The 15,387-nt window shown below is 32.6% G+C and overlaps 2 protein-coding genes across 4 annotated transcripts; both read right to left on the bottom strand.

Annotated features, from left to right (window-relative positions):
* Positions 1-2,377: 2,377 nt before the first annotated feature.
* On the bottom strand, positions 2,378-7,278 carry LOC111296274 (splicing factor U2af large subunit A-like). 3 transcript variants are annotated; one of them, XR_016325977.1, is made up of 13 exons: positions 7,082-7,278; positions 5,752-6,038; positions 5,524-5,649; positions 5,353-5,432; positions 4,707-4,777; positions 4,579-4,626; positions 4,423-4,482; positions 4,282-4,342; positions 4,044-4,156; positions 3,518-3,964; positions 3,264-3,399; positions 2,904-3,142; positions 2,378-2,752 (listed from the first exon to the last, which is right to left on the bottom strand). XR_016325977.1 is itself a non-coding variant. In XM_089740865.1 (13 exons), the coding sequence occupies exons 1-13, from the start codon at positions 7,196-7,198 to the stop codon at positions 2,615-2,617; spliced, it is 1,752 nt and encodes a 583-aa protein (XP_089596991.1). In that variant the 5' UTR covers positions 7,199-7,278; the 3' UTR covers positions 2,378-2,614. The 3 variants fall into 3 exon arrangements, 2 of the variants coding, with proteins under 2 accessions (XP_089596991.1, XP_089596992.1); XM_089740865.1 differs by having other exon boundaries at positions 2,904-2,971; XM_089740866.1 differs by lacking the exon at positions 4,579-4,626 and having other exon boundaries at positions 2,904-2,971.
* An 815-nt stretch (positions 7,279-8,093) lies between these two features.
* Positions 8,094-13,503, bottom strand: LOC111297218 (ras-related protein RABF1-like). The gene is made up of 8 exons (XM_022891869.2): positions 13,323-13,503; positions 12,965-13,044; positions 10,999-11,082; positions 10,724-10,818; positions 10,419-10,524; positions 9,150-9,239; positions 8,976-9,062; positions 8,094-8,382 (listed from the first exon to the last, which is right to left on the bottom strand). The coding sequence occupies exons 1-8, from the start codon at positions 13,345-13,347 to the stop codon at positions 8,350-8,352; spliced, it is 600 nt and encodes a 199-aa protein (XP_022747604.1). The 5' UTR covers positions 13,348-13,503; the 3' UTR covers positions 8,094-8,349.
* Positions 13,504-15,387: the final 1,884 nt, after the last annotated feature.

Here is a 15,387-nt window from a genome sequence, read left to right as displayed (position 1 = left end):
TGCAGGAAAGATAACACAATTCAAATTAAGTTTATATTTACATTCTCATGATTAGTTATTAGTTCATTAGACAATGACTAAGCCCTTTAAGGGCCTCTTTTATACCATGAAGACTTAATGCAATGGGGTTGTAATCCTTTCAAGAAATTTCAAAAAAATTATATTTGTAGCATGTTAGAGAGAATGTAGCAATATTTGCGCATAAGCTTTAAGGAAAAAGATGGAACAATATTACCCTGCTGAGGACAATGTCGATTTTTTGTATGGCATGCAAGTCGCGTTGGGCTTGTCAACGTGAAAACCTAAACGCGAGAATGAATATGGTGCATGTGGCGCATTGAGTATGTTGGTTTGAGAGCTTTAATGGAAAAATGGTGCGTAAGATGTGTTCAGCGCATTGACATGAGTCTTAACGCGAAAATTAGACGCGAGACGCATTGACCCTGTTTGCATGAGAGCTTTAATATAAAAACGGCGTGCGAGGCATGTTGATTAATTATGACATTTAAATATTTACTGTAATATACTAAATTGATCATTGATTATGTCATTCGAATATCTATTAATAGTCTTAAATATAAAATCGAATCATTTCAGATTTAAATTCAGATCAATTTTAGTACGGATGAATTTGGATTCGGATCAATTTGAATTCGTATTAAGTCGAATTCGAATCAAATAAAATTTGATTCAATTTGAAATTAGATCAATTTGAATTCAAATAAGTTCAAATTAAGTTGGATTAGATTGTTAACTTTTTTTAATCAAATTGAATTAATTAAATTTAAATTCGAATTAATTAGATAAATTTTTGAATCGAGTTAATTTTTACCACCTCTAAATATAATTACACATGTAATAATATAATAAAATTTTATGTTTGGGTGGGAAAGATATGAAACTTACTGTACATGATGTAATTGTGGACTTTTGGGTCCAATTTGATTTTAAAAATTAATCATTTAAAATGGAATGATTTATATAAAAAATGACTTGAATATATTGATAGGGGTGTAATCGATCGAATTTGAATTGATACAGTCTAAAGTATGAGCTCAAGCTCGACTCTAAATTTGATGCTCAAAACTTGACTCAAACTCGATCGAGTTTTATTTTTTTAAATTCGAGCTCGATTCGAGATATAAATTAAACTACTTGAGCTCGCTTGATTATACTCAATTAATACGTAAAAATAAGTTTGATTTTTATATTTAACAAAAATTCGATTATTTATACTCGAGTTCAACCTCGAGTTTGAAATATTTTATCAATTAAAATATATTAAAATATAAAAAGCTCAATTAAACTCGTAAATAACTCGAGTCGAGTATAAAAATGTTCAAATTTTGCTTGATCAATAAATCAAATTACTCAAGCTCAAACTCGATTCGATAATAATCAAACCGAATTCAAATTTTATTCGAATCAAACTTTAATAATTTATGAATATTAATACATTATTTACATTCCTCTCGATATCCATTCAAACTCAAAATGAGTTAATTTTTTAATATCATAAAATAACTTAAAATGACGTAATATGTCATCATTTTTTTAATCTAGTAATTAAGATATGCTTAAGAAAATGTAAAAGTTTTGATTTTGAACAAAGACCATCTCTCCTTTTCTCCCATAGATTACGTTTATCTTAGATTAAAAAAAGAAAATGACATGGTCTAAAGTGATACAATGCGTCCACTCGCTCAATTGCCGCCTATAAATTATTCTTCTTTTAATATGTATGAAAAAATAGTTATTGGAGTAAGTATACTTTGAGAAGTACTTTTAGGGTTTTAGAGGGTTAGCCAATTGGGTAAATAATTTACTGGCTTTGTGTTTCGTGGCATTGTTGTTAGTTTCACTGTTTATTTTCGGACAATCAAATTAAATTTCACATAATTTAACAAATATATATTTATTTTTAAATACTTATTTGCAAAAATTATTATTTAATACACAAAATAATTTTTAATTATTTATTAATTTCATAAATATTAAATATTATTTATAATTTTCATTATATACAAATTTTAATCCTTTTTTTAAAATACATTTCATCTATCCATCAAAAGAAAATATATTTCATTTAATTATCATGATCATATTTAATAATACAAACTTTGATCTCATTATAAAATTAACTAATCTTGTAATCATCATTAATTTTAATTTTACCAAAACTAATTTCGATCCGTTGAAATAAACCCTAAATTTATTCTTGCCCAAAGCATATCTCTATAAGACTATTTACTCACTAAAATTCGTTTCTAATCTTCTTCGGAAATCTCGAGGGGCAATCACCATAAAGCTGTGCTATCTCAAAAACCTTTATCTTTAAGCATCCTCAGGAAATGAACCTTATAAACAACGCTTGAAGTGCAAGAAAGGATTCAAAATCACAAATAAACAGCAAATTCATGTCAACTAGTTTTAACATATTAAGCATGATAAATTGATTATCCGTTCAACTGCGGATCAGTAGAAACTTCGGAGAATTCGACAACAGGTTGCCATTGCGCCAAATTCCTAATGAACTATCTAAATACTATAGACCTATAACATAGAATCAGCAAATGCACAATGCTAAGAAGATTTTATATATCTTGTTATATAATTAGCCATCGTACTCCCCCTGTGCAAACTTGTTCTCCGGATAGTAGACTGCTATAACCTGATTTCCACCAAATTTCCTACCATTCATTGCAGCTTGAGCTTTTTTAGAACCCTCCACGTCTGAGTACTCGAGAAATACCTAATCACACCAGAGAATTACAGTCAATAAGCAACTAGCAGAAGTGACCAAAATAATACATTCACTTGCGACTAGGATACATAAGATGAAAACTAGACAACGATCAAATAAATAAAAAATAAAAAATAAGGTAAAAAGGGTCAACACGGACCTTGCCGACACCTGGGGATGGTTCTCCACTTGGATTTGGGCGTGGGATGATAACATTCACCAATGCACCTGCATATTAGGCGTAAAAAATTTCGAATCCACAAAAAAAAAAAAAAAAATCTTTCGAAAAAGATTGTCAGAGAAAGCAGTATCAAGTAAATATAGATAGAGGGTTAGAAAGTCTTCTGTCTGTGTATGTTAGGCTGGATTCTTTAAAGCGGAATGTGGAACAAGAAAGGGCTGTAAAACAGAGATATAAACACAAAAGAAAACAAAGAAATAAAAATATATAAGAGACTTTGCATGTTAAAAAATGGGCCAGACAAAAAAACTGCAGCTGATTGTTTAAGAAGAATTTTACCATATTTTCCACCCTCTTGTCTCATGTCCTCCACAATGTCTTCGTACTCCTCATCATCTCTGAGGTCATCCACATTAAGTGCTAGAGTCAAGCACACAACCTTTGTTGGCACACCCTGTGGTTGCAAAATGAGCCTCTGAAAAACAAAAGAAGTACCAGCAAATTAGCCTACAAACCGTACCTAATAACAGCCCTAAATTGCAAGGGATATGATGGCATAAGATTTTGACAAAACAATAATATTCTAATCTAACCTGCAAAGCAATCTGCTGCTGTGCATGCTGGAGTATACTCTCTTGCTCAGGTTTAGGCTGGGTAGTACCCTGGTTTGCTCGCCTAACAGTGAGAGTTTTATCACCCATTTTAATTCCATTTAGAGCTGCACAAGCTATATCTGTAATTGAAAGGTCTTGATAAACACAAAAAGCATAGCCTTTTGAGTTCCCTGTTTCTCTATCTTTCACTAGATCAAAACCTCGAAGAGGCCCAAAAGACTCCAATAGCTCCCTGATCTGTGCTTCTGTGAAGTAATAGGGAAGCCCACCAACAAATATGCGGTCTGGACCCTCAAGCCCACCAGCAGAACCTGGAGTTAGACCCACAGCAGCTAGATTAAGATTAGGAGTGGGCTGGCTTGGACCAAGAGTTGCAGCAAGTGACGGATTATAGTCACTAGGTCTCCTCACCTTCACAGGTGCTCCCTGAAAGTGCAAAGAGGTCAACCCAACTTATTGTAATTAAAGGATTTCAGCATAAAGGTTCAAAACAAAATAAAAATACCTCAAAGATAATCCCATCTAAAGCCATTGCATTACTAGCCTCCTCAACAGATCTCATCTCTACAAAAGCAAACTTCTTTTCATGGTTTATGTAGACATTAACAACAGCATCACCTGAATATATAACACAAAAGGATGAGCAACTATAGAAGAAAAATAAGGTAGGTAGGTCAGTCATGTAATATAATAATAAGGTAGGTAGGTCAGTCATGTAATATATAAAAAAACCCCAAGTGTACCTGGACCAGCAGTGTTTCCACCAATTGCAGCCATGACATGGCTGAAGAAGGTCGCAACTGACTGTAATATAATATTAAGGGTAAGTATGGCTTTATTTGCAAGCATAACCACAATAATGCTACAATAGCGTTGAGTAGAACCTGTTCATTAGCAGTAGGAGGAAGTCCTCCAACATAGACCCGACGAGCATGCCTAGTAGCCTGAAATCACAACATAAATTCTCTAAATTTCTGTAATACAAGAAAAAATTATGTAAAGAAAGGTATGCACTACATTGAATGCATAATCCTTCCAACCTGCTGAGTCATTGCTTGAACTGGCATAATAGGGAGAGCACCAAAAGGCTGCACTAAACCAAAATTAACCAAAGTTACAGCACACACAGCAAGCTCAACACTATCAGGTGCACAATAGAAATATATACCTGTCCAGTTGCAAGAGGAAACATGTTTGGAAACACTCCAGGTAAGCTTGGGCTAGTCCCAGGAATCTGGCCTGAAAGGAAATTCAGATTTCATAAAAGGATATAATTATAAATCAAAGAAACATTTCTAACATAAGGACTTTTGTGCCTCATGTCCATGGCATATGCAAACTTCTCGCAGTCTTAGAGATAGAAAACAGAATTCATTGCATGCAAATTCTGGAGAAAATATTTAGCAAGACTACCAAAACAGGCAATAGTTGCCGGTTGAAGACGTACAATACCATCAAAACTGGTGCATTGATTCCTCGTTGTACATAAAAGCTACAGAAGTCGGCTCACGGCATTGCCTTCTTAAAACAAAGACAGACATAGAAAACAAACAAACAAACACCAAACAGAAGACAAAACCAAAAACTCCTTTAGTTCCAGAATTATTTCACCAAGTAAAAAATTTTTAAATAATATTGCGGCCTTCCACAAGATCACTACTTAAAGGCAATATATATGAAGCAGAAGAAAAAATACGGCTTACCAAAACCAGACCAGTATTTTGATACGAACTTTCCACACTAGATCATCCAAAAACAAAAATAGCAGTTATCAAAGTATAAAAATGGTAATTTTTTGTGAAAGGCATATGTACCTGCAGCAGCAGCCACCACAGCACCAGCAGCTAACATTGCTGAAGCTGGAGGGGCCATGTCAAAACCACTAATCCTTTTACTGCAAAATAATGATGTTAATGTAACAGAGACCAGAATATATAGCTGAAACTATCTTGTTTTTACTGATGATCAAGTTCTTTATGATCTACCTCTTTGAGCGTGAGCGAGAGCGAGAACAAGATCTTGACTTTGATCTGTGGTTAGATCTAGCCCTTGACTGGGATCGGGAACGGCGGCTATGCCTGTCCTCCCTGTCTCTATCATTGTCCCTTCTTCTGTAAATGACATTGAGTAAATATAACTCATTAACAAAAAATGATTAGCAACATGAAGAAAAGAGCAATGATAGTAATGATTCATAGTATAGCTTAAATTACCTGTCATAGTCTCGACTTCGGTAATAATCATCATCATCCCTATCTCTTCCCCGATCCCTCCTCTCACTGCGTTCCCTACTACGATCCCTATGACGATCTCTATGATGGCGTTCCCGGTCATGATCCTTTTCTCGGTCTTGATCCTTTTCTCGGTCTCTATCCCTATCCCTATCCCTGTCCCTGTCCCTATGGCGGTCACGGTCCTTGTCCCTTTCCTTGTCATGCCCTTTCACTCTCTCCCTTTCCCTACTTCTAGAGGACTCTCTCTCATAATCCCGAGACCCATGCTGCACGTAGTTAGAGTTGAATTTAATTTATGTAGCTAAAAAACCAAATGTCAAAGCAAAAACATAAAAATCACATTCAAGAAAGTTATTTTGGAAGAAAAATCGTTTTTCTTATTAGAAAAAATAAACCTACAAGGCTAGACTTCATTTATTTACTCTCACATAGCTTGGAACAAAACTAAGCAGTAAAAATTTGATTGAAAAGACTACTTGTTAGACTAGACAAATTCTGGTGAGGCAAAATATAATTGAACACCTAAACATGTGTGCATACTCAAGATCTGAAGTAGGCATGAACATCAACAAATAGAGATAAAAAAAAGGGACCCAAGCATTTGGCTCAGTGGTAGCTACGTGTTTCCCTTGCCGGGTTCTAATTCCCCCTTCCCCCACAATTATACTGGATAAAAAAAAGGATAAAAACAGGAACCAAAAAATCGAAAAACAACTATGAGATTTAAAATCTGAGAAACCCATGTTTTGTAAATTTTTTTTTTTTAAAAAAAGAAAACCCGACTTGTATTAAAATGAAAACTTTTACTCCAATAAAATATACCTCATTTTCTAATGTTTAGGTTAGAACAAAACCTAGTACTACATGTAATTGAAAAGGCTATTTGTCAAGCTAGCCAAATTTGGAGATACAAAACCTAATTCAAAGAAAAATTTGAGCCCTAGATTGAAAAGCTCCCATCAAAACCCAAAAAATTTATTAAAAAAAAATCAGGGCTCCAATTAATAGCCAGCTTGCTGCTTTTTTTTTTTTTCTATTTTTTATTTGCTTCTAAAATAGTTAGCTAAAAAGAAAAAGCAAATGATATAAAGTAAAATCACAATTGATTTTATACGAACAAAAGACTAAGATTCAACACTAATTCTAAGGTAATTGTTCAGTCTAAAACTAAAATCACACATTTAAGCTAATATTACTAAAACTAATATAAACTTCTTCAAAATTCCACCTAACAAAAACTAAAACAAAAAACAAAAATCGATTAAAAATATGAAAAGACGAAATTAAGCTAAAATTCTCGCGATCTAACCTGAGATTTAGAATCGTTTTGATCATCGGAACGAGGCTGAGGAGAAGAACCTCCGCCGTAATTGTTTTCAAGGTTGTCTCCGTTTCCTTGATACCGCGCTTCTTCGTAATCGGTCATCTTTTAAGCTTTGGCCCGAACTATGGCAACTTCAAAATCCCAATCGCGAATTCCCAAATCCCCAACTCGATTTGTCGTCTAGAGTAAGAGGAAGAATAAAAGCATCAGCCAAAGGAATTTTATTAGGAGCAAGTAAATTAGGGTTTAATAAGGCCCATAACACAAGGTCCATGAAACAAAGGGAGTGCATCTTGGGCTTTCTCATATCTTGATTATTGGGCCTCTAGCTTAGGTGATTGTGTTTTTTTATATCGGAGGTAAGAAAATTCCAATTTTTGGAGCTAAAAAATACATGTATTAATAATTGAGTTATAATTAATTAATTATAAAATTTTTTAAGAAGTTATAATTAATTAATGAAAAAATCAATATGCTTTTTGAGTTCTTTTATACACATGATTTTGAATTATAAAACAAGAAGCAAGACATTTTTTATTTTTATGAATATTATCACTTTCAATTCTAAATTTAAACTCAATAATTTCATATTCAAAATTTTGCTGATGTAATTCACGATATTCGTGCTTGATCCAGCTCAATTGTTTAATAACAGGTCGTATCATATCATTTCAAACCGTGTCGTGTCATGAACTGTTCAACCCATTTGATACCTCTATCTGAATATCATGAATGATTATGTGAGTAGCTAAATCAAGTGGTAGAAACTGGTAATGTAACAGCCAAGATATTGCCGAAGTAGCCAGGTATATCAAGTTTCAAATTTTAATCACTAATATGCTATAGAAAAAGTTAGGGGATGCCATTTGAGAAGTGTCCAACAATCTGCACATAGCACCCTGAAGCTGTCCACCCAACCAAGTTTCAGAAGAAACAAAAGGAGAGTGAAATGAATGAAACATGGAATAAAGCAATAACCATTAGATACTTTGCTACATGGTGATAGCGTTCCCTTTGACATTATTCTAAGAAAAAATCTTTATGATTACACCCAATCACTCAAGTATGTGGAGATTTATGTGCTGATAATGGCAACTGAAAGTTTTAAATCAGACTCATGATTACATCATAGATTACGAAAACATGAAACAGTCACGTATACTTATTGTTCACAAACTTGATATCACAACTATGCAGTTTCAGAACATTAAAATCTATAAAGTTAATTAGGGCTGACATTCCTACAATCATGATTATGATGGGCGGGGAAGTCGCTTTGCAATTTCCTGCCAAGTAGATAAGAAAACTTCAATCACAATTCATGGAGAAGCCTTGAATATGTGAAAACAATGCATTGGTGGCTAAAGCACTCCATCAGCATGAATGGACATTATCAATAACAATGAATAAATTAGAAAGATAAACAAGATTCGGTAAGTTTCCTGGTACATAAAATGAACCGTGAAATGGAGCTACGTAGATTGTGGAGACATAAACAACATTTTTTAACATCAAGTACAGTAGTAGTAGTGATCTTATATTAAAATGCTGCTAAGTTCAAGCAATTTCCATTACAAACTAGGAACAAGACCTGATTTTGGAGACATTCTGATACTATCAGCATTAACTGTAAATATGACAGCAAGAGGAATGGTACTTAATAACTATCAAAATACTTGTAAATTATTCAACATATAAACTAAAATCTTTCCAGGGAGACAGCATATATGATCACATTAAAGTTATCTTTAGTAATTGGTATAAAAATCTTGACCTTGTCACACATCCATGAAACTTCCAGAATTGATACTAGTGCACAGAGTATTAATCATTAATTGTCAAGCATTTAATTGCTGTATAAAACATATAGAAGAAATACCTCAAACAACTGATTTATATTATCTGCAGTCTTGGCAGATGTCTCAATAAAGAACATCCCGTTCTTCTCTGCATAGTCAATGCCATCCTTCAAGTATAAAACAGCACATGTGAGAAGATAATATTAATTATGCATGCATAAAGGGATCTTCATTCATTCAATTTTGGCACTAACTTGAACTGGTACTTCTCGATTTTCATGAAGATCAGCTTTATTACCAACCAAAGCCATCACTATATCTGGGCTCCCATGTTTTTGTAGCTCCTGCCAGATGCTAAAATACATCAATTTTTGGCACAAAAACTCTTGAGCTTTGACAAAGTTTGAGAGACAAATGAGGTTTGCAGAATAGTGCCCTTTCCCTTTGAACTTCTAAGATAAGCAGAATATGAACCAAAATTGAAAACTTAATGCCATAAAATGTTTTTTAAGCAACTTTAAGGCTTTCAAAAAAGAAGACCAAGAAGAAGGAACAAAGAAAACCAAAAAGAGGGGGGAGTGGTGTAGAAATTAATGGGTCTTATGAAGAAAACCAAGGTCGTTTTGGATACCCATTGCGAGGAAACAACAACCAGTAAACTTGAAGCAATAATCATGACTATCACTAATAGAAAAAAGAAATTTCATAAAAGAAAGGGCATCCTAAAGCTGTATCAATAACATAATGCAACTAGCCAATGAAGCAACAAAATATGCCAATGTGTGCTGACCAGAAAATTGGGTTGTGACTTATGGCCCATTCAGAACTGGATGAAAGTTCATGCTCTCCGGAGGGAAGCAAGTAGTCCATCTGATTAGCCAGCAGCATTAACATCATGAATGATGATTTTTCCCTCCAACACAGTGGCTTTGACTAAGAATACAACCCTATTCCCTTCTCCCCATACTCCTATGAATAAAACCACACCCACCCCCCCCCCCCCCCAAACCACCCAAATTCCAGAAAACAAGAAACAGAAGTAAAACGAGGGTGGGAGAAACACAAATTAACTTGTTGGCTGTTTGCACTATAGCAGACAGGACATGCAATTATTAAATACTAAAATATGGCACACCCCAATAATGGAAAATTGGAATAGTTTCTCCAAAGACTCTTTTAGAGACATTCACAACCTCAAACTTAGATCTCCCATGCAATCTGTTTATCCCACAAAGAATAGTAATCCAGAACTATTTAAAAGCTTATTTTTATGTGAAACTGTACAAAAATGTTTGAAGTATTACCACCTCAGCCACATTTTTAACATTCTTAAACGCAAGAAAGTAATAGTAAACTTAACAAATACGAATTAAAAGAACAGAACGAACAGCAGCAGCCCTACCCCCTTAAACCCCCTTCCCCTCCCACTCTCCTCTCTCTCTCTCTCTCTCTCTCTCTCTCTCTCTTTCTCTTAAAAAACCAAAACAAAAATCAAAAACACTATTGTAATCCTCAGAAACTACCTTAACCCAATATTGTGCTTTCGTGAATGACTCTGGACTAGTTATGTCATACACAATCACTGCAACTCCAGCTCCTCGGTAGTACAGAGGTGCCAATGCAGCATACCTGAGAGAGATAAAGTAAACATTTTAACTCTTTCCTGCAAAAGGAGAGCTCATAGAAAAGAAAAATGGATAGCATAAACTAAATTATAATCTCACTTATAATGCAAAAGAAGTGAGGGCAAAGGATCACAATATGAAGCACTTTACTTATGAAGTGATAACACAAACTAGAATATCTACAAGGTATTTGAGAACCATACCTCTCTTGTCCAGCTGTGTCCCATATTTCAAACTTAACAGTAGTTGAATCTTGCAAAGCTATTGTCTGTGACAAGAATGAAGCTCCGATAGTTACCTGAAATGATAAAAGGTTAACAAATCAGAGAAATATCATCATAGTATAACCTTTTAACCACTAAAGAGAGAAGAAGACACGAATATCATTCAGATTAAGCATGGTTGGACAAAATGTAGCTAAAAAAGAAAGACAGATGGGCCATGTTATGAGTTGGTGAATTAAGAGAATACTCCGTACCTTAGACGTAGGGTCAAACTTGCCACGAACAAAGCGAAGAACAATACAACTTTTTCCAACTCCAGAATCACCTAACAAGACCAGCTGCACAAGGCAAAAAGATATTGAAAATTCAGTTGCATTGTTAAAAAGGGAAATACCAGCAAATCGAGTGTGATAAAAAGAAAGGTGAAAACAATCATCTCCTTTCTCAATAGATTTTTATCATATATTCATCTTATTAGTTACTACAACCAAGATAATTCCAATGCTCCAAATGTTCATATTTTCTTCAATTACATTCCTAATGATACAATCAAGAGCCAACTTAGAGTCCTCAGCTAAGCTTGGTACCACCTTTATTATCAAAAGAAGGTAGCCTATGAATTTGAAGACTTACACAAGAAGTATTAGAAGAGTGTCACCTTATTGAACACTTTATGGCATATTTAGTTCATAATTGTTATATTACTAACTATATTCACATGAAGTGTGTATCTTAGACTAGTTTATCATCTGCACAGAAAGTAATGTATTGCAGCTTCATTCCTTCATATAAAAGGCACAGCAAACAGCACATCTTTTAAGTTCTAAGTGTTGAATTAAAGACTTAAGTTTTATAAAGGTTCCCCACAATGGATTGTCACCCTGCCTTTTCTTTGTTTAATGAAACAAAGGAATTCAAATGTACAAGGCCCTATGATGTAAATGGTACCAATCTCCTATGGTGTGAAATGCAACCATCATGGAGTTACTGAGCACCGTATGACTGAAAACCCTTAAATGCAGAAAAAAATTAAAAAAACAAAACGGAAAATAATTTTTAGGTGCTTCATAAGAAATCTTTAATGATGTAGAAACAATTATTAAAGATATGTTTAGAATGGAAGCTTTAAACTTATAGAAACTTCCAAATATTTTTACGGAAAGATGAGTTAAAGCAAGCATGTATAGTAATTTCGAGCAAACCAAGATATGGTAAAGACAAACATACTTTGAAAATGTTAATTAATGCACATGAAAAAGCATATAGGCTGAATATGGCGAGGTGGAGGTGCAATCGCGATGAAGAATGGAGATTGAGGTTGCAAGGGAATGGATGGGCATGATAGGGTTTTAGATAGGGTCAGGTATAGGTCGAAATCTAAGTAGTGACTAATTACAATATATTAAAAGAAGATCATGATTGTAGTCATCAATGTATATTAAAGAAATAGTATTTTAAAATGACATAACATCATTAGATCCAGTTTTCAGCATGCAAAACTAAGGATATATTAGTTAATCTTTTAAATGATATTTTGAAAATTAAGTGCTAAATACAAGGAGTCACCAAACATGCTTATAAAGTACTGTAAAAATGTGCTAAAAGATTTGCATTTAAAATGATTAGGATCTGAAATTTCTTAAATGCACCCAAATTATAATCTGAAATGTGCAGCTACAGAATGCTCCCTAGTTAATGAACTGAATATGAAATATTGAGTCCTTTTATCCCATCTTAGAAAGAAAGGATCAAAAGGGCATAACCATTATCCCATATTGACTCTGAACAAACCAAGATGCCACTTATGAAACCCCAAACAACAGAGCCACAGAACCAAATTATACCACCAAACCAAATTTGATTATTGTTCAACAAAGTTAACATGTTCAAATGACAATACTTTTATAAGCTTACAAGAACTGAGTTTGGCTCACCCTTGTCCAATAGCAAAACCTTTAAAAAAGTCCATCATTTATATAATTTATAACAACCAGAGATCTTAAGCGAACCAACATGAATATCAGCTCATTTTCAAGATGGGTCTAACTTCTAACATAGCAGAAATCAAGCCGGTGAAATGAAGTAAAATACTGCAGTAAAAGTAAAATGCCGCTTCCTAAGCCTTTCAACTCAATCCCTCAACCACGTCAGTATCTCAAATGACCAAAAATTAAACAAAGAAAGTCCAGTAAAATTATGGATAAAGAGCTAATTATATACCTTTACGCGTAGATTTTTCGCATCAGGAACGCCAGAATTCTCTGTATTGTTGAGTCCGCTTAATTGCCCAGAACTCCTATCTGGGACCAATAAAAAAACCCACCCAAAAAAAAAAATTTAACAACTACTAATAAAAGGATAACCAAATTCCAATCCTTTCAAAAACATCCAATGCTAACTAGCAAAAACCCTAACTAAATCACCAGGCACCAGCTACCAAAAAAAACCCACAATTAAGCAATCAAATTCAACATCTTTTCAGCTCAAAACCAAAGAAATGAGTGAGTAAAACCCTAGAAACTAAAAACCCTAAAAAAAGGAAAAAAAACAAATAAATGTAATTGTATAGGGATTTTACCTGGAAGAGAAGAAGAGCAACCCATTAGCTTATGGATTATAAATAACTAAATATTGCTATGTATAATTAAAATTAAGGTTTTGAAGCAGTGAAGAAAATTTAAATTTTTGATTTTTTTTTTAATTTGGTGCGGAAACGGGAATTGTTACAGGTCGTTAACAGCCGTTATAGAAAGATTTACAACCAACAAGTGACATGCTATAACTCTTATAAAACGATGAGGCAACTCAAAAGTTTGCGTTGTAAGGCATCTCTTTTTGTGAGTAGCGGCTACTATCATTATTATCATTATTATTTTATTATTAAAAATTTATTTTTAAAAAAAATTAAGAGTAAATAAATTTTTTTAATTTTTTTAATCAAATAAAATATAACATATTTAATAATTTTAAAAAATAATGACCATAAAATATGCATTTAAAATGATTTTAATAAAAAATAAAATGCAAGTTAGCTAAGTTTAAGAAAATCTCTTTTACATTCTTAAAGTTTCACTCTTCAATTTGACATGAAATCATAGGAAACTTAAAATTTTTTTTTATGTAAGCAGTTAGAATTTAAACTTTAATTTATTAAAATTAAATTTTTAATATTTTATTAATAAATCACCAGATAATTGATAGATTTTATATACATGTTAACTTTTTTTTTTTTTTCTAAATCAGACTACAAGTGATTTACTTATACATAATAAACCTCAATAGTAAATGTTAAAAAGGACACTGAGTTACCGTGATGCACCCAAAACAATTTTTAATGAGTATATTTTTACAAGGGTGAGAAGGAGATAAGTGAGATTCAAAGTCAGAATTTTGTAAAGATAGTAAGATTTAGGTTCAATTTTTGTTAAATTTGGTAATTTAAAATATGATATGAAAAAAAAAAATTTAAAATTTTAATAATAACTATATATGAGTTGAACAAAATTCAAAAAATATATTTAATATTTTTATATTGACATAAATTATAATATATAATTTTTATATAAAATACGATACAAATATATGAATTTAAATATTTTACATGATACGAATATATAAATTATCATATTTAATTTTTATTACTAATAATCTCTTTCAATGATTGATCTATAAATCTTGTATAAATAATTTGCAAATATGCTTTGATGCTAAAATTCCTTTACCTTAATTTTTTTTTAATACAAAAAGTCCATTGAAAAATATATGAGTGTTGCTATTTACACCCCAACAATTACTCTACACACCCCTTACTCTTAACATTCAAATTTTTACTCTTAACACATCTTACACCTAAATTACAAATTTATCAAAAAAATCCAAACATCCTATCCCCTTTCTCTCACACCACATCTCCTCTTTCTCTTGTCAACCAAATATTTTAAAGAATTTTAAGTTCAATCAAATCAAATTTAAAAAAAAAAATTCACTCATTTGAAGTTAAAAATATAAAATAAAAGATAAATAGTTTGTTATTTTTTACTTTTTTTATTTGATTTTATATTTAATTTCATAAGATCTTATGTTAATATTTTCAATGCAATTCAAAACTTTTAAAGATAGATTTTTAAAAAGTTTTAAAAGTTTTTGAAAATGAATATTTAAAAATCTTTAAGAGTTTTCGAAAACCTATTTTTGGAAGGGGTGTGAAAGACAAATAAATAATCAACTAATAGGTATTTAAATAATTTTATTAAAAATTAAATTTATAATATAATTTTTGAAGTATGTTGAGAAGAAATTGGGGTGCAAAATATATCCTCTCAAAATATATCCATGTTGGGTAACACAAAATCACCTGTCAAGGCCCAAAGTCCAACAAAGGAAATCTGGTTCAAGCTTAACACACAAGACCCAAAATCCTGAGGTGTGCAAGGTTGCTTTCAAGACTTTCAATACAAATTAAGGTGGCCCAAGCAATGGACAAAAATGGCCGCAGGTTACAGTCGCAAGGAATGATTGAACTCACATTTCACGAGTAGCAACTGTTTTAGCTTTGATGTAATATTCAAATACATCAAATGATCAGAGCTTTCATGCACTGTTTTGGCTAAGGCAAACATGCAATCGAATGGCAGAAACTGATA

Source organism: Durio zibethinus, chromosome 12 (genome assembly GCF_047325235.1).
Source record: "Durio zibethinus cultivar Kanyao isolate XHJ-2024 chromosome 12, ASM4732523v1, whole genome shotgun sequence".
NCBI classification, from domain to species: Eukaryota; Viridiplantae; Streptophyta; class Magnoliopsida; order Malvales; family Malvaceae; genus Durio; species Durio zibethinus.
Note: the sequence above shows the minus strand (reverse complement) of the source record. Positions and strands in the feature narration are given on the sequence as shown.

Coding starts and splice junctions, on each gene's coding strand:
- LOC111296274 (XM_089740865.1), bottom strand. CDS start 7,198: ATGACCGATTACGAAGAAGCGCGGTATCAAGGAAACGGAGACAACCTT. Junction 4,627..4,706: donor TTCCTCTTGCAACTGGACAG/GTATATATTTCT, acceptor GGTTTAGTGCAG/CCTTTTGGTGCTCTCCCTAT. Junction 4,157..4,281: donor TGGAAACACTGCTGGTCCAG/GTACACTTGGGG, acceptor TTATATATTCAG/GTGATGCTGTTGTTAATGTC.
- LOC111297218 (XM_022891869.2), bottom strand. CDS start 13,347: ATGGGTTGCTCTTCTTCTCTTCCAG. Junction 10,525..10,723: donor GACACAGCTGGACAAGAGAG/GTATGGTTCTCA, acceptor TATCTCTCTCAG/GTATGCTGCATTGGCACCTC. Junction 9,240..10,418: donor AAGCACAATATTGGGTTAAG/GTAGTTTCTGAG, acceptor AGCATCTGGCAG/GAGCTACAAAAACATGGGAG.